The sequence below is a fragment of the Carcharhinus amblyrhynchos genome, chromosome 2 (assembly GCF_965287045.1).
Source record: "Carcharhinus amblyrhynchos chromosome 2, sCarAmb.v2.hapA, whole genome shotgun sequence".
NCBI classification, from domain to species: Eukaryota; Metazoa; Chordata; class Chondrichthyes; order Carcharhiniformes; family Carcharhinidae; genus Carcharhinus; species Carcharhinus amblyrhynchos.
In genome coordinates this window covers 104,193,810-104,215,525 of record NC_137325.1, presented here as the reverse complement: position 1 = coordinate 104,215,525, position 21,716 = coordinate 104,193,810, and the positions used below count along the sequence as shown (strand labels likewise).

At 40.3% G+C, this 21,716-nt stretch overlaps 1 protein-coding gene across 1 annotated transcript in view; it reads left to right on the top strand.

Moving 5' to 3' along the window:
- sri (sorcin) overlaps window positions 1-20,587 on the top strand; it is a 48,252-nt gene extending 27,665 nt beyond the window's left edge. Inside the window, exons 3-8 of the mRNA XM_080210318.1 lie at window positions 3,919-3,988; window positions 8,324-8,367; window positions 12,754-12,901; window positions 14,670-14,783; window positions 17,851-17,909; window positions 20,229-20,587. Coding sequence (XP_080066444.1) covers window positions 3,919-3,988; window positions 8,324-8,367; window positions 12,754-12,901; window positions 14,670-14,783; window positions 17,851-17,909; window positions 20,229-20,255 — 462 coding nt within the window. The 3' untranslated portion in view covers window positions 20,256-20,587. The remainder of the gene's footprint in view (window positions 1-3,918; window positions 3,989-8,323; window positions 8,368-12,753; window positions 12,902-14,669; window positions 14,784-17,850; window positions 17,910-20,228) is intronic.
- Window positions 20,588-21,716: the final 1,129 nt, after the last annotated feature.

Sequence of the window (21,716 nt, the reverse complement as noted above, 5' to 3'; positions counted from 1 at the left end):
TGCAAATGCCGTTCAGTTATTTAAGAAAGGTGGTATTGGGGTGGGAGATTGTGCTGATTATGGGAGGCCATTAACCATCTGAACTGTAGTTAAATTTGCTGATGATAAGGGGATAGATATGAAAGAAATTTGTGAGGAGGAATGTAAAGAGCCTGCTTCTTTTCTGAATGGCTTTATTTGAAATCCTACTTTTAAGGGGCTGACAAGTCTAGTAGCCACCATCTTTTTAATGTTCACACCATTGAAATGGTGTGAGATAGTCAAATTGCACCTAGAATGTCAATTACATTTTTAAGTGGCTTCCCAAGGATATTGCATGTCTCTGTTCAGAATCTGCAAGCAGAAATCCTCTGACTTTCCAGAATCCATTTTGTGAGGGTACAGCATTCATTATTCCATGTTGCTTTCTCCTTAAGAGTACAGTTTCCACTCCCCAGTCATCTTTACGGGCATAACGTGACCACCATAGAGGTAATCATTTTTAGATTTAAGCCAAACAGAAGTATTGACATAATAGTGAGAGACTAGGAACTGTAGAAAGACAAATGGATCTGTTTGTCCTATGCGCACAGATCACTAAAAGCTAGGGCACATGCAGATTATCAAAACAGCATATGGAATGTTATCTTTTATTTCAAGCAAGCCAGAATGCAAAATTTGAGGAATTGAGGCTTCAGGTCATTGTCATGTCAATTTAGAGTGAATTTACTTTTTGACATCCCACCTCAGGAACTATCCATTCACCTTTGAGTTTGTGATGCAGTTTCATCAGAAATCTTTGGTACATGAGTGGTTAAATTATGAGTAAAAGTTGCATAAAATTAAGTCGCATTTCCTTTTGTTTAGAAATTTGACAATTTGGATCAAAGTATTTAAAATGACAGCGACTTGATCTGATAGATTCAGAGAAAGTGGCCAGTATTTTACGACCTCGCTCAGGCAAGGCTCATAAAATCCCGCCTGAGGCCAACAGAGAATTCCATTCCATGAGCCTTGCGTGCCTTGATTCTGGGGCAGGTGCCACTAAAATTCCAGCCAACTATCTCTGGAGGAATCCAGAATAAGAGAACTTAATCTTTAAATTAGAACAAGACCTGTTAGGATATGAAGTCAAGAGGCATTAGGTCAATTGGCCAAGCTAAATTGCCACATAGTGTCAGGGGGACTGGCAGGATAAATATGTAGGGCTGTGGGGAATAGGGGCTGGATGGGATTGCGATCGGTGCAAACTTGTTGGGCCTAATAGCCTCCTCCTGCACTGTACAGATTCTATGTTTTCTTTCACAAAAAGCATAAGGATACTGAAACAGTAGAGATTTAAATGACTTACAGACCCTTATTAGGCAAGGATATTAAGGAATATGAAGAAAAGGTAGATAAGTTAGAGTTGATGTATAAATGAACCATAGCTAACGGAGGACCCAGAAGCAGGCTGAAAGGGTAGAATGGCTTCCTCCCATTTGTTTTCTGGAATTCCTATAAACAGTGCTATTCATTGGAAGCTTCACTCTGCATCCACGTGAGTAAACCTGTTAGAACCAGAATTTGCATGCAGCTGTGTCAGATTGCTCAGTTGGTAAACTGATACTTCTATCATGCTTCACCTTAGCGACTATAGTATTTGCCTTCATATGATCAGAGAATTTTGCATCAGAGAAGACATTTGGCTCATCACAGTTGTGTTGGCTGTCTTGAAGGAGTTTCATTCCCTTGTCCTTTCCCAATAAAATGTTAAATTATCCACACACAAATATTCAATTGTGGGCTTTATTAAATGTACAATGAATTCCTGAAATGTGTTATGTATTCTGCTGCCAGCACTGTTTCCAGCAGAATGTATCATGCTCTTCTAAGCATCCACAAAAAACACACTCCAAAGCTGTCTGTTCATATGCTGATCTTGCATTCATGCCCTCCAGTTACTGACTACTGGATCACTGGAATAGGACTGAATTCTTCCTTTCCTGTTAGCGTGTGTCCCTTTTATATCCACTGAACAGCTTGACATCCTTCCTATAACAGGGCACTTGAAACTGAACATCATATAATAACTACAGCAGAAATTTAGCATTTCTTCTATATTCAGTACTCTACTTTGAAAAACGTGGGATTTAATTTTTTTTTCATGAGTTCAATAACTGAATAGCAGCCAAGCAGAGTTAAATGGACCACTGGAAACCATTGACAAAAGGCTCCTGAAATGTTACAAATTTTTGGGAGTCAGCAGTGTTCCTCTTGACTTCACAAAAACTACTGTGCGCTGCCCCTTAACTGAAGGCAGCAGCTACTAGAAACAACAACAGCGACTTGCATTTATGTAGTGCCTTCAAAAAGTTTCAAGATGTTTGGCAGAAGCATTGTTAAATCAAAAATTGACATCAAGCCACATGTGATACTAGGAACAGTGAACTAAAATCCTAGACAAAGAGATTTTAAGGGGCCTCTTGAAAGAGCAAAAAGAGATGTAGAAGTTTGAAAAAGTGCTGGAATTTCAGAAACTGTGGTTGAGGGCAGCAAGAGGTATGGCCATTAATGGTAGAGCAGTAAAATTCAGGGAGCAAATGAACTGAAGAGTAGAGGGCCACAGATGCGAAAGGTTGTAGGGCTGCAGGAGATCACTGAGATGGGGAGAGGTAAGGACTTGGAGAAATTTAAAAACAAGAATTAGAATTTTTAAAAATTGTGTTGCTGGACCAGGAGCCAGTGTAGAACAGCAAGCATAGTTGATGGTTAAATGGAACTTATTGTGTGGTAGGATACAAGCAACAGAGTTTACAGGGGGTTCAAGGTGGAAAAACAGCCAGAAAAGCATTAGAATGGTTGAGTCTAACAACGGCACAGATGAGAGTTTCCTGATGAAGCAGGGGCAGAATTGGGAGATATCACAGAAGTGAGTTAGCAGTGCGTTAGTAGTCATAAGGATAGAGACTAGATGGCATTGGAATCTGAGCTCAGGATTAGATAGGAAGCCACAATTGCCAAGAAGAATGCGACGGGCTCAAAAGACAAACTCAATCACTTTAGCTTCCTCGGTATTTTAATTAGAGGAGATTTCTGCTCAGCTAATACTGGGTGTTTAACTGGCAGCTTCCGGATACCTTACTGGTGCCTGTAGAAATACAGAATTGGCATGGTTCCATAACTGGCACCACCCTGGCATCAGTACAGACCGGCTTAGGCTGACTGCTCCACTTTATTCCCTGTTTTGGGCACAACTTCTCCCCGTCAGTGTTTATTGTGATTTGCACTTATGACCATTTTAATGCTAACCTTGTTTACATGGTGGACAATGACCTTAAGGAGTAATTTCTTATATGGTTGTTCATTGTAAAATTGACTTCCGGGGAGGCTTGATGTTTGCTAACAAACGTCATTTTTGTCTGCAACAAAACAGAAAATGCTGGAAAATCTCAGCAGGTCTGGTAGCATTTATGGAGAGAGAATAGAGCTAATGTGTCAAGTTTGGATGGCCTTTTGTCTCTTGTCTGATGAAGGGTCATCTGGACTCAACATTAGCTCTATTATGTCTCTCCAGGTATTGTCAGACCTGCTGAGATTCCAGCATTTTCTGCTTTTGTTTCAGATTCCAGCGTCCATAGTGATTTGCTTTGGTGTTTATATTCTTTCTATCTAATTGTGTTACTGCATGACATGTTTATATTTTTAAAGATAATTACTGATTTAACATCAGCCGATACTGACATCATGGATGGAGCCGTGATTGAACCCCTCCCGCCATATTCTAATTTTAAAATTGTCTCTGTTTTTCCACTGTTTTTAGAACAAAATTTTAAATCCTACTCAGAGACTTAAATTCAAACTCTGCCATTACCAATGTGTCAAACCCCTTATGAATATTTTTCGTTAATCTGAACCTAACGCTGTCATCTTTCACATGGATATTTGGCTTTTTTGTAGGATGGTCAGATAGATGCTGAGGAACTTCAGAGATGTCTTACTCAATCCGGCATCAGTGGCACATACAAACGTAAGTTGTAAATGTGTATGAAATATATTGACTAAGATTATGATTTCAGTATTCTGTGGAATATTCTCACTGATTCCGAAAGTCTGGATGGAAAAATAAATTGGTAGCATAGTCAGCCATTTGTAGTTGTGAAGCTAATTGTTGGACACAGTATTGGTTGAGTCCATGTTCCTTGTCCACAAGACTGGTCTGAATCTTCCAGTCCCACCTACCATGGGAATCGTCATGAGCTGGGCGGAGAATTTGACCGCTAAGCAAAGGCCTGTTAACTTTGGGCAGAAAATTCTGGTCGCAGGGTGAGCTAGACTGGAAAATCCCACCCTATGAATCGTTCACAAAATCTGGAGCTGAAGAAGGTGTGGCCTTTGCAAAGTTTCCATTTGCTTGTGGCCCTTCCAGCAGATATCATCTTTCAGTGCTCTTGGTAACCAAAAGTGACAAGTTTGCGTAACATTTGTACTTGTTGTAAGTACCTGCCTTTCGTACCTGCCTTTTTGTATCCAGTTTAACATACAAAGGAAAATATGCACATTATAAAATGATCAGCTTCCAAGCATTATCATTGCAGTTTACAAATGAGATAATTGGCTTTTTAAATTTCTCTTCTATGCATTCGCTCCATATTTGTCAAGCAAACTTGCTCTATAGTCCAAATCTACTTTGACAACTTTGGTAGCAAGCCCGCCTCTGAATCAGAAAGCGTATGAGTAAGGAGCAGGAACCATAAAACCGCTACAGTGCAGAAAGAAGCCACCCAGCCCATCAAGTCTGCATTGACTGTCTGATAGAACATCCCACCCAGGCCTTCCCTCTTCACAATCCTCATCAACCCACACATTTACTATGCCTAATCTACCTAACCTAAACATCTTTGGGCACTAAGGTGCAATTTGGAGCACCCAGAAGAAACCCACACAGAGCTGGTATTTTTGCAGGCCAGCTAGAAGTTTCCAGCCTCCCAGAAGTTTCCAGGTGAGAGATCTCAACAAGAATGACTCATGGTCCCCATCCAATGGAGACCAGACATGATGGCTATGCTGGTGGAATTGGAGGTCATTGAAGCCCCCAGGTGGTTGGGGACATGGTTGGGCAGTGCCCACTTGGCACCTTGGCATGACCCAGTGGGCACCATTACTGTGGTAAGGACAGTGCCATGGAGATGAAGCCAGAGTAGGGTTGGGATTATGACAGGGGAGAGCTTTACAGGGGGGAGCAAAGGGGGTGATCAGCTGGAGGGGGAGGATGAGCAAAGAGGAGTGTGCCGTGCAGGGAGCCATGATGGGGGATTCACTGAGAGGGTCCCAATGTCAGTGACCCATGTTGCCATGGGGGTTACACTGTCACTAATGAAGGCCCCCACAGGATATGAGCCAGTTAATACAAGTACTGTGAAGTGACTTACTCGTGCCTGCTCCCCTTTGTTGAGGGATTGTTGAGGGTGGTGAGGGATTGGAATGCCCTGCCTGCTGCTGTTGTAAATGCGCCTAGTTTGGGGGCGTTTAAGAGATCCGTGGATAGGTTTATGGACGAAAAGGGATTGGTTTAGGTTAGTGGGTCATTGTTTTGTAACTGGTTGGCGCAACATCGTGGGCCGAAGGGCCTGTTCTGCGCTGTTGTGTTCTATGTTCTATGAGTTTGCACAGTTACCTAAGGCCATAATGGAACCAGGGTCACCGGCATTGAGGCAGCAGTCATGTGGCGCCAATTAATAAAATGAGTGCTGATCTGACAGTAATCTCAAATCTGCATCTGGTCTACTCCTGACAACATATCACCCCTTTGCTTTACCAAGAATTTATCCACCCCTGTCTTAAAAATATTCGAGACTGTTCTTCCACCACCTTTCAGGAAGAGTGTTTCAAAAACTCTCAACCCTCAGAAAATGTATTTGTTTTAAATGGGCGATCCCTTATTTTTAAACAGAGATCTCTGGTTCAAGATTCTGCCACCGAGGAAACGTCCTCTCCACATCCACCCTGTCAAGTCTCCTCAGAATATTGTATGTTTCAATCAAGTCGCTTCTTCCTCTTCTAAACTCCAGCAGGTACAAGCCTTACCTGTCTAACCTTTGCTCGTAGGACAATCTGTCCATTCCAGACATCTCCAAACTGCTTCCAATTTACATCCTTCCTTAAATAAGGTGACCAATACTGTAGTCAATAATCCAGATGTGGATTAGTGCTAGTGCCCTCATAACTCAAGCATAACATCCCTGAATACTTTTGTATTCAGTTCCTCTTGTAATAAATTATAATGTTCCATTAGCTTTCCGAATCACTTGCTGTACCTGCATACAAACCTTTTGTGATTCATGCACTAAGATACCCAGATCCCTCTATACACCAAAGGTCTGCAATCCCTCACCATTTAAATAATATGCTTCTCTTTTATTTCTCCTGCCGAAATGAACAATTTATGAGGCAGTTTATGCCTCATTTCAGAACCTGAGCATGTAACCATGGGTCACTTTCCAATCAATACTGAGGCAGTGTCTTGTTGCTAAAGGATAAATATTCATTCCTTAACCAATGCTACCAAAGAGTAGATTAGTTTAGACCACTATCTGCATTGCTGTTCAGGAGATCTTGCTGAAAGCAAACTTTCTTCCACAATTTCATTACATGCATCCGATCATTTTCAAGTGTTGTAACTGAAATATTTTTTGAGATGTTTGTGACTTAATAAGGCATGATTTAAATGAAAGTCTGTCTGTATCTAAACCACATTGTACAATTTAAAAGTCCCACATCGTTCACTCATTAACTTGTAAATGTCCAATTTTAAACCATCTGCTGATTCATCCTTGATGATTCTTTGTATCAGCTAATTACTTTTGAAATTAAATTGTCGAGGCTGCTTCAAAATTTATTAAAGTCATAACTGTTGAATGGGACGAGCATAAGATTTGTAATTTTTGAAATATGTTCTGATCATTGCTTGTTGGCAGTTGTAGGGAAGAAGCACTTTATTATAACGAATAGCTAGAAAACCTTGGCTGAATAGTGGTAACATGGTTCCATGATGTTAATATTGATACTAAAAAGCAGATGTTGCTTTGGTGCAAAGTTTGCATATCATAAGAACATAAGAAATAGGAGCAGGAGTAGGCCATCTAGCCCTTCGAGCCTGCCCCGCCATTCAATAAGATCATGGCTGATCTGTCATGGCTCAGTTCCACTTTCCCGCCCTCTCCCCATAACCCTTAATCCCCTCTCTTATCAAGAACCCATCAACCCGCTTCTTAAAAATATTTAGCGAGGCAGCCTCCACCACTTCAACGGGCAGAGAATTCCAGAGATTCACCACCCTTTGAGTGAAGAAGTTCCTCCTCAACTCCGTTCTAAACCGCCTCCCCTTTATCTTGAGGCTGTGCCCCCTAGTCCTACTGTCTTTTTTGAGCGGGAAGAGTCTCTCCACCTCTATCCTATCCATCCCATTAATCATCTTATACGTCTCAATGAGATCTCCCCTCATTCTTCTAAACTCTAACGAGTACAAGCCTAGTTTATTCAGCCTCTCCTCATAGCTCAATCCCCTCAACTCCGGTATCAGCCTAGTAAACCTCCTCTGCACTCCCTCCAGGGCCAAAATATCCTTGCGCAGGTGCGGCGCTCAAATGTTTTGCCAGCATTTAATCATGCCATGCTGATTCAGAATAAATCTCTCGAACATTTGTAGCTTTGTGGCTTGTAAAGTTGTTGTATTACATTCAGTTTTAACTGTGGGCTGCGGTTCTCCGAAAACACCTTCCATTGCGGTTTCTCTCCCTCGTGTTGAGTGCTCTAATTGTATTTTTTTAAACCCCTATGCACCCAATGACTGATTTTGGATGCTGTAAACCTCAGTGCACTTGCCAGTATTTTTGTCCCCACTGACATCATGACGACAGATTATCTCAAAATAATCTGATCATTGGGAGCTGGTTGTATGTAAATCAGTTGCCACATTTCCGACATTATAATAGCAACAAGTACTTCATTGGCTGTGGGCCAAGTGCTGGTAAATGGGAATAGGTGGGAGGTCAGGTGTTTCTCAGGAGTTGGTGCAGACTTGATTAGCCAAAGGGCCTCTCTTCTGCACTGTATTATTCTATGTTTCAAGCACTTTGGGCTGACTTAAAGCTGCTAGGTTTTTCTTCATGGTCAAAACTTAGATGGCCCCAAAGTCAAGGAAGGCTGTAATGCCCATTCTATATGGGGGAGCAAGATAATAAGTGTGTGTGTCCAACAGCTCTGGTGTAGACAGTTAAATAGTTTTGACTATAGAATGTACATTTTGAAAGGTGATTGTTCTGTGAATTTTGTGTGGTATTCTAACCTAGTTGTTTTTCTACAGCATTCAGCATGGAGACCTGCAGGCTAATGATTTCCATGTTAGATGTATCCTTTAATGACAAAAGTATTCATTTACTGCAGAATTGTACAGATTTTAAACATGAGCAGTCATGTTTGCCATTAAGTCGACCAGCTGAATATTCCAATGAGAAACAAAGGAAGGCTGTTTTGGTTGAAGCTACAAGAGCAAGGGGACACAGATTTAAAGTTTCAGGCAGGAGAAAGGGGGGAATGTGAGGAAGTAATTTTATGTGCAGTAAGTGGTACTGACGTGAAACTTGCTATGTACAAGAGCAGTGGAAGCAGAGATATGGGAGATTTCAAAAGGAAATTGGGTGAGCATTTGAAGGGAGTAAAATTGAAGGGCTACAGGGATCAGAGTGAGAGAATGAGACTGATTGCTCTGCAGAGAACTGCTGTGGGCTCGATGGGCCGAATAATCTTATGCCATACTCTACGAACGTGGTCTATGATAAAAACAAACATAAAGGCAAAATACTGCGGATGCTGGAATCTGAAACAAAAACACATTGCTGGAAAATCTCAGATGGTCTGACAGCATCTGTAGAGGAAGAATAGAGCCAACGTTTTGAGTCAGGATGACCCTTTGTCAGAGCTCTGGGATGCCACTCATTAGATCCAGGCACTTATCGGCCTTTAACCCAATGAGCTTCTCTAGAACTTCTTCCCTAGTGATTGTTATTGTATTTATTTCCTCCACCCCCACTCTTTCAGTATTTAGAATTTTTGGAATGTTATTAGTGTCTTCCAACATGAAGGTTGATGCAAATGATTTGTTCAACTCCTCTGCCATTTCCTAATTCCCTAATCTCATTTTCTAAGGGGCCTATGTTAACTTCAGTCTCTCTTTTCCTTTTTTGTGTGTGTCCCAACAGAACTGCAAAATGTTGTGGTTGTGACAAAGTCAAAATACCTCTGTTTGCAAAGCAAAAAGGATGCTCTTTACAAGAAGTATAGGAACAAGACAGGCAGGAAACCACTTTTTTTGGTGAAATCAAAAATAATTCAAAACCACTACTGCAGTGCCAACATTGAAGTCAAAGGACATCATGCAGAATTTAAGTTAGGTTGAAGTGCAGCAGTCTCAATTCTGTCTGATGAAGTTAATTAACTGCAAAAAGTTTAATCTCTGACCTTCACCAATCACACCAAGTTCCAGGAGGAATCAAGCTAAAAGTTAAAGGTCACCTTGATGCAATATTGAAGTACAGAGGTGCTATTTAAAGCTTTTTTTAAGTTTGTTTATTAGTCAAAAGTATGGCTTACAATAACACTGAAATGAAGTTACTGTGAAATTCCCCTAGTTGCCACATTTCGGTGTCTGTTCAGATCAATGCATCTAACCAGCACAATTTTCAGACTGGGAGAAAACTGGAGCACCTGGAGGAAACCTATGCAGACACAGGGAGAATGTGCAAACTCCACACAGACAGTGACCCAAGCTGGGAATCAAACCTGGGTCATTGGCATTGAGCAGCAATGGTAACCAGCCCTTGTAACTAATTTATCACTACTCCTGAAAGCTGAAGAAGTCAATGACAAAGAATACAACAAAGAATCTAGAAGAGAATTTCCAAAACTCTTCAAAAGCTTGGGAAGATTGAAAATAGTGAAACACATCACGCTAAGAGCAGATGCAAAACTCATTTATTTATTTGTTTGCACCCAGGAAGGTCCTCCACACACTGATAGAATGGGTAAGAAGTGAGACAGAGATGATGCTTCAACAAGGGACTATTTTGTCAGTTATAAACCCAGCCAGCTGGTTCCAAAATCAAATGGACCAGTCCAAATTTGAGTTGACCCAACACAATTGAACAAAGCAATAGAATGGGAAATCCATCCAATGACACGACACTGCTGTGGGACAATTCAATCACCATCAGGAGAAAAACAGGATCAGGTTTCAAAACTTATTCCGATGTATGAAGGGCAGGACCATCATGGACAATCTAAGACCAACTCTCAAAATTTACATTAAAGTCACCACCTTTTCTGAAACAAAGTGCTGGAAAATTTCAGCAAGTCGGACAGCATCTGTGGAGAAAGAATAGAGCCAATGTTTTGGGTCTGGATGACCCTTTGTCAGAGCTGACTAGCCACTGTTTCTCCTGAGCAAGTGCATTCGGCATTGTTCACGCAAATGGAACACTTCCCACTATCGTGCATGCGTTGACTTGTGCTGCAATATTCTGAACTCCTTTGTCTCACTCCTAAACTCGACTGAAGCACACCTGCCCGCCATGAGTTCTGCCTTTCATCACTCGGTGTGAAGAAACATTTTTCAGCTAATTATTGTTTTAAAATTCCTCAGCTAACGACTTAGCACATCTACCAGTTCAATTAAGCTTGCTTTTCCTGTTTAGTGTTTGATTTTTGCTGAATGATACTTTGCAACTAAAATCATCTAACCCTTTCAGTAAATTGTTTAACCTTTCCAAGTGAACCACGCACCAACTTGTGAAGCACATAATCTTCACTCTGCTCAAAGCAAGTGGCAGATTCTGGCAATTACTGCTGGATCAGGAGTCAAACCTTCTCACCACCTTCATAACACTTTTTGGACGTTATTGTACAAGAAGTAGTTGATGCCAGAACATTGAATGTATTCTAGAGGCGGCCAGCTATAGCATTTGGGACAAATGGAATCAGAAGTTATGGGGAGAAAACAGGATTAGGCTATTTAATTGGATGATCAGCCATGATTATGATGAACGGTGGAGCAGGCTGAAAGGGCCACATGGCCTCCTCCTGCTCCTTTCTTCTACGTTTTGACCTTCTGTTTTTGGCACGGTGTAGCTGGCTTGCAGAAGGTAGATCTTATCTATGTACTGTTTACATATATGGCCAAATCTTTGACCACAGCAAGGCAATGGCAGGATTGGCAACTTCCATCCTGCCCCACCACACAACTGGCCATGTTACTTTGCAAAGCTAATTGGCTGGCTGCCACATGATTACACGTAGCTAGTTATTCCGCCTGCAAATGAAAGTCCCGCTCATTCCTGGTCCCACTGCTGGGACATTCACTGCTATATGATTCTGCCCAATTTTTCAAAATAACTTTGAGGAAGTAACTGGTACTTCTGATAAATAACTCAGAATGAAGCTGAAAACAGTATATTGATGCCACCAGTAAAATAACTGCCCAGTGGTTTAGTGATTAAAGGTACCATGATGTAGAGGTCAAATTTAAGCATGTGGTTTTTGCCTGACTTGTAATCTGATGCAAGTTTTGACAATTAATAATGTTAAAATTATATTCTGTACAGTGCATCGTTATTTTATGGTATCAAGTAAACCCTTGTTCTTTCACAATGACTCTTGATTTGATTTATTATTGTCACATGTATTAACATACAGTGAAAAGTATTATTTCTTGCGCACTATATAGACAAAGCATGCCATTCACAGAGAAGGAAATGAGAGAGTGCAGAATGTATTGTTACAGTTATAGGTAGGATGTAGAGAAAGATTCACTTAATGCAAGGTAAGTCCATTCAAAAGTCTGACAGCAGCAGGGAAGAAGATGTTCTTGAGTTGGTTGGTAAGTGATCTCAGACTTTTGTATCTTTTTCCCGACAGAAGAAGGTGGAAGAGAGAATGTGTGGGGTCCTTAATTATGCTGGCTGCTTTCCAACACAGCAGCAAGTGTAGACAGAGTCAATAGATGGGAGGCTGGTTTGCATGATGGATTGGGCTACATTCACGACCTGTTGTAGTTCTGGTTCTCGTGCTGGTAACCTCAGAAATCCCAATTTGACTGCCTCACTTCCATCAGACGGGAACCTTAGAATTTAGGAACTTCCCATTTAGTCCCACGATTCACAAAGCAGTTGAGTTTATGGTATTAGTAACATCCTGGGGGGAAAAAGTTAATGCCATTTGTGCTTGCAGTCACACAACAGTATCGAGTTGGTCAAAATAACCTTTTCATCCATGTGACTGTGTGCATTCAATCCTTCCACCATTTTGGCAGAAAACAAAATTAAAATTTTATTTTAGAAAAATCAGAGTCTGAGTGTCTATATTGGCACTGCAAAGAATGTACAGCACAGAAATTGGTAATTTGGTCCAACTGGTCTACACTGGTATTTATGCTCCACACAAATCTACCTACCCTACGTGATCTAACCCAATCAACATGTATTTCTATTCCTTTCTTATTCATGTACTTAGTGCAGAGAAAAGCTGGCTGAAGATAGTTCACACGCGAGACAATTAGTGCTTGAATTTCTTTTAGGTATAAAATTGAATTTTATTTTGCAGGCTCCTTTTCAATTTACTTCTTTAAGCTTTGGATTCATTGATTATTACCATATTACAGTTAACTGTTGACTTCAATATTTGCATAGCAGTAAATGATCACTTTCTTTCAAAGATGTTTTGTCCCTTAATGGTAATTTCCAGCGAGATATGTCTGGCACAATGGGCTTTCCAGAATTCAAAGAGCTGTGGACTGTTTTGAGTAACTGGCGGCAGAATTTTTCTACCTTTGACCGAGACCGAAGTGGAACTGTAGAGCCCCAGGAGCTACAACAAGCTATTGGTGCTATGGGTAAGTGAGAGGTTTTAATGCATTACATTTGATTACTGATTCCTGTTGTAACCTCCCCAGTTATTACAGGAATGCAACAATTGTCTTGGATGTCTGTTCTAGCTCAGTTGGGAGCACTCTCACTTCCAATGGGTCACTGTCTATGTGAAATCTGCACGTTCTCCTGTGTCTGCGTGGGTTTCCTCCCACAGTCCAGAAGACAAACCGGTTAGGTGCATTGGCCATGCTAAATTCTCCCCCAGTGTACCCGAACAGCCGCCTGTGTGTGGCGACTAGGGGATTTTCACAGTAACTTAATTAGTGTTAATATAAGCCTACTTGTGGCACAAATAAATAAATTTTAAACTTTTGTTTCAGTGATATTTTAAATTGTCGGATTCAAACCCTAAATCATTTGGTTGACTCTGTTCTATTACTAACTCAATTCACCATTACTTGTCCAGTCCCTGCTTGAACCACTTTCTGTTGCTTCATGAAGGAAATCCTGATATAATTTTGTCTGTGAAAATGCTAGATAGATCACCCATTTTGCAGTCAGGATTGCAAATAGCTAGGCTATCCCATTTGCATTTTAGTAGAGCACTAGTGTGATACAATGTAACTAACAGCACAGGAACACATCCTTCGGCCCTCCAAGCCTGCAGTGACCATGCTGCCCGTTTGAACTAAAGCCCCCTACCCATCTGGGAACTATATCCCTCTATTCCAATTCTGTTCATGTATTTGTCAAGACGCCCCATAAAAGTCACTATTGTACCTGCTGCCACTACTTCCCCTGGCAGTGAGTTGCAAGCACCCACCATCCTCTGTGTAAAAAAAAAAAAAAATTGCCTCCTTCATCTCCTTCAAACTTTGCCTCTCGCACTTAAACCTATGTCCCCGAGTAATTGACTCTTCCGCCTTGGGAAAAAGCTTCTGACTATCCACTCTGTCCTCGTCCCTCATAATCTTGTAGACTTCTTTCAGGTCACCCCTCAATCTCCATTGTTCCAGAGAAAACAAACCAATTTTCTCTAACCTCTCCTCACAGCTAATGCCTTCAATGCCAGGCAACATCCTAGTAAATCTTTTCTGCACCCTCTCCAAAGCCTCCACGTCCTTCTGGTAGTGTGGCGACCAGAAATGAACACTATATTCCAAGTGTGGCCTAACTAAGGTTCTAATGCCCCAGCCAATGAAGGCAACATGCTGTATGCCTTCTTGACTATCTTCTCCACCTGCACTGCCACTTTCAGTGGCTTGTGTACCTGTACACCCAGATCCCTCTGCCTATCAGTACTCTTAAGGGTTCTGCCATTTACTGTATATTTCCTATCTGTATTAGACCTTCCAAAATGCATTATCTCGCATTTGTCCGAATTAAACTCCATTTACCATTTGTCCATCCAAGTTTCCAACCGAGCTTTCTGCTTCATTTTACCTTGTATAAAGAAAACAGGAAATATCCTGGGAGATCTCCCTGATAATATTTTGTTTCTATATTTAACAGAAGAAAACCTAAGGATCACAATTCTAAAAATTCAACTGGTTTAAAATATCCAAGAACACTAATGTACAGTCCTGAGATTTATAAACAGTCTGTCCTTTATCATGATCATATAAGTTCTGTCTTTAAATTTTCTATCAGCGCAAGATGCAAAAAATCTAGTTAAATTATCCAGTTATTTTGTAACTTGAATGTTCATGCACAAAATGTTGTTTCATATTTTCAGAATGTATAAGAACTGTGTAATATTCTGAACATTTTTCTATCCATTTCATTGACTAGGGTACAGATTGTCTCCTCAAGGTTTGAATGGAATAGTAAAACGATATAGCACCCATGGGAAGATCTCATTTGATGATTATGTAGCTTGTTGTGTGAGACTCCGGGCTCTAACAGGTATGTCTCCTCTGTGAACATGGTACGTTGTACTTCATTCTGAATAAGCTACATTGGAAATATTAAAACAGGAAGGAATGGAAATGCACTAGTTGCTCTGGTAATATGTGTGGAGAGAGAAATAGAGTTAACATAAGAGGATGATGATTCTTTATCTCACTATGCAGATACCACAAGAGCAGCTGAATATTTCCAGCATTTCTATTATTATTTAAGGTTTCCAGCATCAGAAGTGCTGCGATCTTGTATTTGCAAAATCAATAAAAGCTACGGCCACTGATTATTTGTACAGAGATTGTTTTTGAGCTGACTTGTTTTTGGTATTATACAATGGAACTGAAGTGTGACTAAGTTTCCAAGTTTTTCCAGTCTTCCATGCTAATGTGACATTCAGTCCTTTCAACCTAGTACCTTTTTAATGTTCATTTAACTTTTAAACTCTATTCTTAAGATATGGGTGCCATTAGCAAAGCTTAGTTATCCTGGGAATACTTATCTAATTTGCCTTTAAAAGATGCAGTGGTCTCTGCTTTGAAGGCTTCCCCTGGCAATGCATTCTTCGCTGCAATACCAACTCCATAAAGATACAGAATAGTACAGATTGTACTGTGTGGAATAGTTTTAATAGGGTCAGTGGTGATTTTTATTTTATCATATTTTATCATATTTGCATGAGCAATTTTGCGGTTAAATATTTTCTTATATTTGTTCTTGAGATGTGAACTTCACTGGCAAGGTCAGTATTTATTATCAATCCTTGCTGCCTTCGAAATGGTATAGAGAGTTGCTTTTTTGAACCGGTGAATCCAAGTGCTGTGGGTACAACTATGGAGGTAGTCCAAGAATTTTAATCAAGTGACAGTGAGGGAGTTCCAAGTCACAAAGCCGTGTGACTTAGAGGTGATCTTGCAGGTGGTGGTGTTCCTATTTGCCTGTTGGCCTTGTTCTTCTGGGTGGTGTAGGCTGAGAGTTTGGAAGGTGCTGTCTAAGGAATCTTGGTGAATTTCTACAGTGCATCTCCTTTACAATACATACTGCTGCCACTGTCTATCAGTCGTGGAGAGAGTGAATATTGAAGATGGTGGGTGGGGTTTTCACCAAGTAGACCACATTGCTCTGGGCAGTGTCAACCTTCTTGAATGTTATTGAAGCTGCACTCATCTAGGAAAATGGAGCGTATTCTATCGCAGGCATGACTTGTACCTTCTAAATGGTGGACAAGGTTTAGGAAGTAGCAAGTTTATGGAATTCATTACCAAAAAAGCAGTTGAGGCCAAAACATGTTATCAAGAAGTTGGGTATGGTTCTTGGAGCAATGGAGATCAAAGGATATGGGGGAAGTCGATATTGGCTTTTGAGTTGGATGACCAGCCATGATCAAAATGAATGGCGGAGCAGGCTTGAGGAGCCAAATGGCCTACTGCTCCTATTTTCTAAGTTTCCATGATCTGCTCTTGTACTATAGTATTTATGTGGCTGGTCCAGTTCAGTTTGTGGTCAATGGTAGCTTCCAGGCTGTTAGTGAGGGATTCAGCAATGGTAATGCTGAACAATAAAAGGAGAGAGTTAGAATCTCTGTTGTCAATTATGTGGCAAGAATGTTACTTGCCATGTTTATCAGCCTAAGCCAGGTCTTGTAGCCTATGGGAAGGATAGCTTCAGTATCTGAGGGTTTGCAAATGTTGCTGAACATTGGGCCATCATCAGTAAAGATCCCCACTTCTGATTTTACATTTGAAGAAAGGACATTGATGAAGCAGCTGAAAAGGGTTGCATTTAGAACATGACCCAAGGTACTCCTGTAGTCACACCTCTGAGGCTGGGATCATGGGTTGGCAACAACCCAACTAACATCCTTTCTGTTGGTAATGACTCCAAAAAGTGGAGAGTTTTCTGCCTTCATTGTCATTGATTTCAGTTTTGTTACAGCTCCTTGATGTTAAGAGAAGTCATTTTCTCCTCACCCCTCAAGTTCAGCCAATTGGTACACATTTGGACCAAGTCTATCGTGAGGGCAGGAGCAGAATCCATTTTACAGTGAATTATTTACCCAGCCCATAATGTTTGCACAGTAAATTTGTGTAGAGCAAGAGAGAATAGTATTTCATTCTGTTCAGGTTCATATTGCAGTCATGACACTCAAAGTAAAATAGAGATTAGATTATGTTGCAACACACCCTTCATTTCTTTATCCTCCTATGTTTGAACACCAGCAAGAACTTTGTTTCATTAAATAAAAAATTGTAAAGTGCAAAATAAGTTTGTAACTTTAACTTTCTTTAAATAAAAGACCAACTAAAAAAAGTTAAAGTTAAAAATGATTACGTTCACTTAACTTTTTCTTTGCCTCATACCTTGTGACCTACCTGAAAATAGCACTGATACACAGTTGAATATGTTTAAGAAATTACCATTTATTGGAATTTCTTACTGTCAGACCACCACTTCCGTTCAGGACAATTGCCAATCCCTGTCCCCATTGTGGATTTTCACTGATTTGTTTGAAAATTAACTAACAATTCTTTCAGATATACTTTCTTCAATTAAATGTGTTATTAAATTAAAAATAGTTTTGCTCTTTAGATTATTAAATTCTGACTTTTATGTTTGAACTGTTTTCAAGTTTCCTTGATTTTGAAACAAAACTTCACTTTCAAAACCATTTTCAATCAAAAATGAGGTTGTATATTATAATGGGTGAAGTAATGAGATCAGTTTTTTTTGTGGGAGTTATTTCTCAGCTTGAATCCTCTTCTATTTGTCGATTTGGCAGTACTCTGTCAACATCACTAATAGGTACAGCCATGGAAATGCCTTTCAGTAGTTAAGTCGTGGTACCATGCTGTTTATGTTGCTTTCTATTTATGATACATTGTTTGGTGAGAAAATAAAATCATCTTATTTTATGCAAGAAAGAATTGAGTCGCACAAAAGACATGAATCGTTAAGTGGAGAGCTCAGTTTATATTTTAAATTTGGAAACCTTTAGGCTTGGCATTCACATAGCTTCATTACATCATTTGTCTAATCTGTTATTATTTAAATGTTTTGCTTTGTTTCCCATCAGAGGCCTTCAGAAGAAGAGATGCTTCCCAACAAGGAGTTGTTAATTTTGCATATGATGATGTGAGTATAGATGCATTCTTATGTACACTTGCAGGTTCATTTTAATAGATGAATTGATGTACTAATCTAACCAAGGGGAAGAACCATTCATTTGACTTGTGTTCAACTCCAGTACTCGAATGTGATTTTCAAACCTCGGATTCTGCAATGCTGCTTTATAGAACATTTACCTTCTTCACACCTGACAATACAACTCACTACTAATTGAAGTCTAATGTGAAATAATTCTTCTTTGTTTCAAGCTTTCCCAGTGGTTCAGTGTACAATCGTGTCCCAGTTTTCTGATTCTGTCTCTATTACAAAAAGGTGGTGCAATGAGCTCCCTGTTAGTTGCTATTAAAATCATTAATTAAATCTGCTTAGCTACCTGCCAAAAGGTGGCACAGTAATTAGCATAGCTGCCTCTCAGTGCCAGGATCCATTCAGGCTTCGGGTGACTGTGCAGACTCCACACAGACATTCTCCCCATGTCTGTGCGCGTTTCTCCAGATGCTCCAGTTTCCTCCCACAGTTCAAAGATGTGCAGGTTAGGCTGATCGACCATGCTAAATTGCCCCTTAGTGTCAAGGGGATTAGCAGGGTAAATATGTGGGGCTACAGGGATAGGGCCTGGGTGGGATTGTGGTCGGTGCAGGCTTGATGGGCCAAATGACCTCCTTTTGCACTGTAGAGATTCTGTGAAAAGAGAGAGGCAAGCTGAAAGTGTCTTCCAGCACATTTTCAACTCTGTGGCAACTAACCCCACCCATCATCAGGCACCTTCTCCATTGTGCCTGGGATGTCAAATGGAAAACAAAGAAGTCTCAGCCATCAGCTGCTACTTGCTTCCTTCTCTATATCTGACCCTCCTCCACTGAGTATTATTTATCTATCCACCCTATAATTGTCATTAAAAACATAATTTCACTACTGGCATTTGGGGAAGGAAAGCTGGTACCCCTCATCTTGAATGGCATTCGGTGTGACTCAATTACATATATATTGCAAATAATTTCTCCTGAAATGCCCTAACAAGTCAGTGATTATTACAACAATAAGCAAAAACTGGGCCTAACTGTGTCTCCCACAAGTTGCAAATGGCAGGGTGAGGGATCTTGCTGTATTCTTAAATGCACAAATAAGACCATAAGATGTAGGAGCAGAAGTAGGCCATTCAGCCTACTGAGTCTGCTCTGCCATTAAATGAGATCACGACTGTCCTCCACTCTTAATTTCTCGCCTTATCCCCATGATCCTTGATTCCCTTGCTGATTAAAAATCTGTCTATCTCAGCCTTGAACAGGCTTAACAATCCAACCTCTACAGGTCTCAAGTAAGAATTCCACAGATCCACTACCCTCAGAAGAAACTCCACTTAATTTCTGTCTTAAATGGGTGAACTCTTATTCTGAGGTTATGCCTGTGATCCTAGACACACACTCAAGGGGGAAACAGCCTCTCAGCATCCACACTGTCAAAACCCTGAGAATCCTATATACCTCAATACGGTTGCCTCTCATTCTTCTAAACCCCAGTGAACACTGGCCCGACATATTTAACCTCTCATAAGAAAATCCCTCTTTACCCAGAATCAGCCTAATGAACCTCCTCTGGATTGCCTTCAATGCCAGTATACCTTTCCTTAGATCAAAACTGTTTATGTAAAAAAAAACTTAGAAACTATTATTTAATGACCAACAATGAAATGTTTTTATCCCACTTGAGAAAGTCTGGGGACATTTATGATTATAACCAAAGTACAGAAATTACATTTTACCCCAAGTTCAGTATTGTATGCCAAATGGGAGAGTGAAAAATTGGTGTACCAGTACCCTAAATGGTATGGGGAAAATTCCAACCTTCAGCAGAATCACTACTTCATTACCTTGCAAATTCTCTAAATCAGATTTCAGGTGAGAGAAGTTTTTCACAATTACTCGTTTAAAATTTCAGCTCAGTGAAGAGTAGGAGTAACACATGCAAGTCCAAAGTTGAATCCCCATTCTACTGAACTAACTGATCTCAGCCCAGAATGGTGGTTGAGACATTGCAATCAACTATGATTTCTGCTCCTGCTTGATACCCAGCAACCCCTGCAGAACATGTAGCCAGAGCCAAACTTTAGTGTGATTCTCCCATGATTGAATACACTCACCATCCATTATTATGGTTTATAACAGTCACTTGAGTGAGTTACTGAAGGGGAGGGCAGCAAAAATAGGAGGCAACATCACTGGGTGAGGGATAAACATTAAAGTAAAATTATTGCAGTTTAATTTGATTTGATTTGCAAATGGGAGTCGTTAACACTTAATAAATATTTTATAATTTCTTTTTCAGTTCATCATGTGCACAATGACTATTTAACTGAAGCAAGATTGAAAAGAAGACTATAATTTCCAAAAGAGTGCCCACTCTCTAATAGCCAACTGCAACGTTATGCAATGTTACACAGTATATATGTAAAGAAAAGTGCATGATACGGAATGTATGAGTTTTGGCTGATTATGTAATGCTGCACTAGGTAACTGCTGTGAAATCAGTTAACTTTTTAATAATGATGGACATTAATTTTTGTACTGAATTCTGCCAATTAATGCTTAGTTTGATAGTGAACATTTTGAAAGCTTATATGGACAACAAAAACAATGTAGCTTCCATAATGAAGGTATTGAATTCAAATACATAAGTTGCACAAAGCCTATTGTTGCATATGTTTTGTTCATATTAATTGAAGTAGGAGGTCAGATGGTGAGAAAATTTGTCAAATAATAGAAGGAAATGAGAAATTCTGTTAAGTGAGATGACATTCAGGTCAATAATTTTCCTAATCTCTTTGTTGGAATAGGGTATTTGTCACCCTGCACAAACTCTTCCTGTGAGTGCTTGGTCAGTTTGAACCCCACTCCAGAACCACAATACATTTGAAGTGTCAGTCTAAAATTATATTATCAAGGGATGTCTACATTGTCAGATATTATCTTTCAGGTGAGATTTAAATGGAATCATTGACCTAAAAATTAGAATTGTGTCCAAATCTGGTCATGCTCCTGCTACAGCTCATGCTGCACAAGCCTGATGAGGTTGGAGGCAGAATCACAGAAAATGGCTCATGTGTGTGTGTGTGAGAACTCCAGTTGCAGTCAGTCAGTCAGCAGCCTCGGATGAGTTCAGGGAGGGGGTGCAATGGCTGTCCACAGCTTGTGAAACCAATGGGAAGCCAGTGGGAGAAGGTAAATAAAAGCTCTCAAACCTACCTTTCAGGCAGCAGCTTCCGGTGTTCCCTTTAGGGTTAGGGTTTGGCGACAAGGCATCTGAAGAAACTAAATGCAGTGTGGAAAGTGCACAACTTTTAGAGAGGACCTGAAACTGGTCAGCCCCCTCATGTCTAATCAATCTGCTGTTTAATCACATTGCTGGATGGAATTAACACATGAATGCTGTCCACATATTGAATCTTTCTAATGTCTATCTAATGCTAGTAAAATGGACGTGTAACTATGCAGTTTCTCATCTGTTAGTTCAGCTGGATGTAAAGATGGTCTTGCGATAGAACAAGGCTGTTTATTTTTTGCCCAGGCTTACATGCTCCCTCAAACAAGCAACACCAGAAGCAAATTCACTTCACTGTGTAGGTATTAACTGCGATATTTGCTCCAGAACTACAGTGAGTACACCTCAAAAGCAAAGAATTAGGTTGTGACCTGCTTAATTACATCCTGAGAATATAATGTGATGTATAACTACAATTTTCCTACCAGACTGCAAGACTCAGTCTTGACTCAGACTGATCCAGTATTTTGCAAGTGAGTGAGTGATAACAAGACA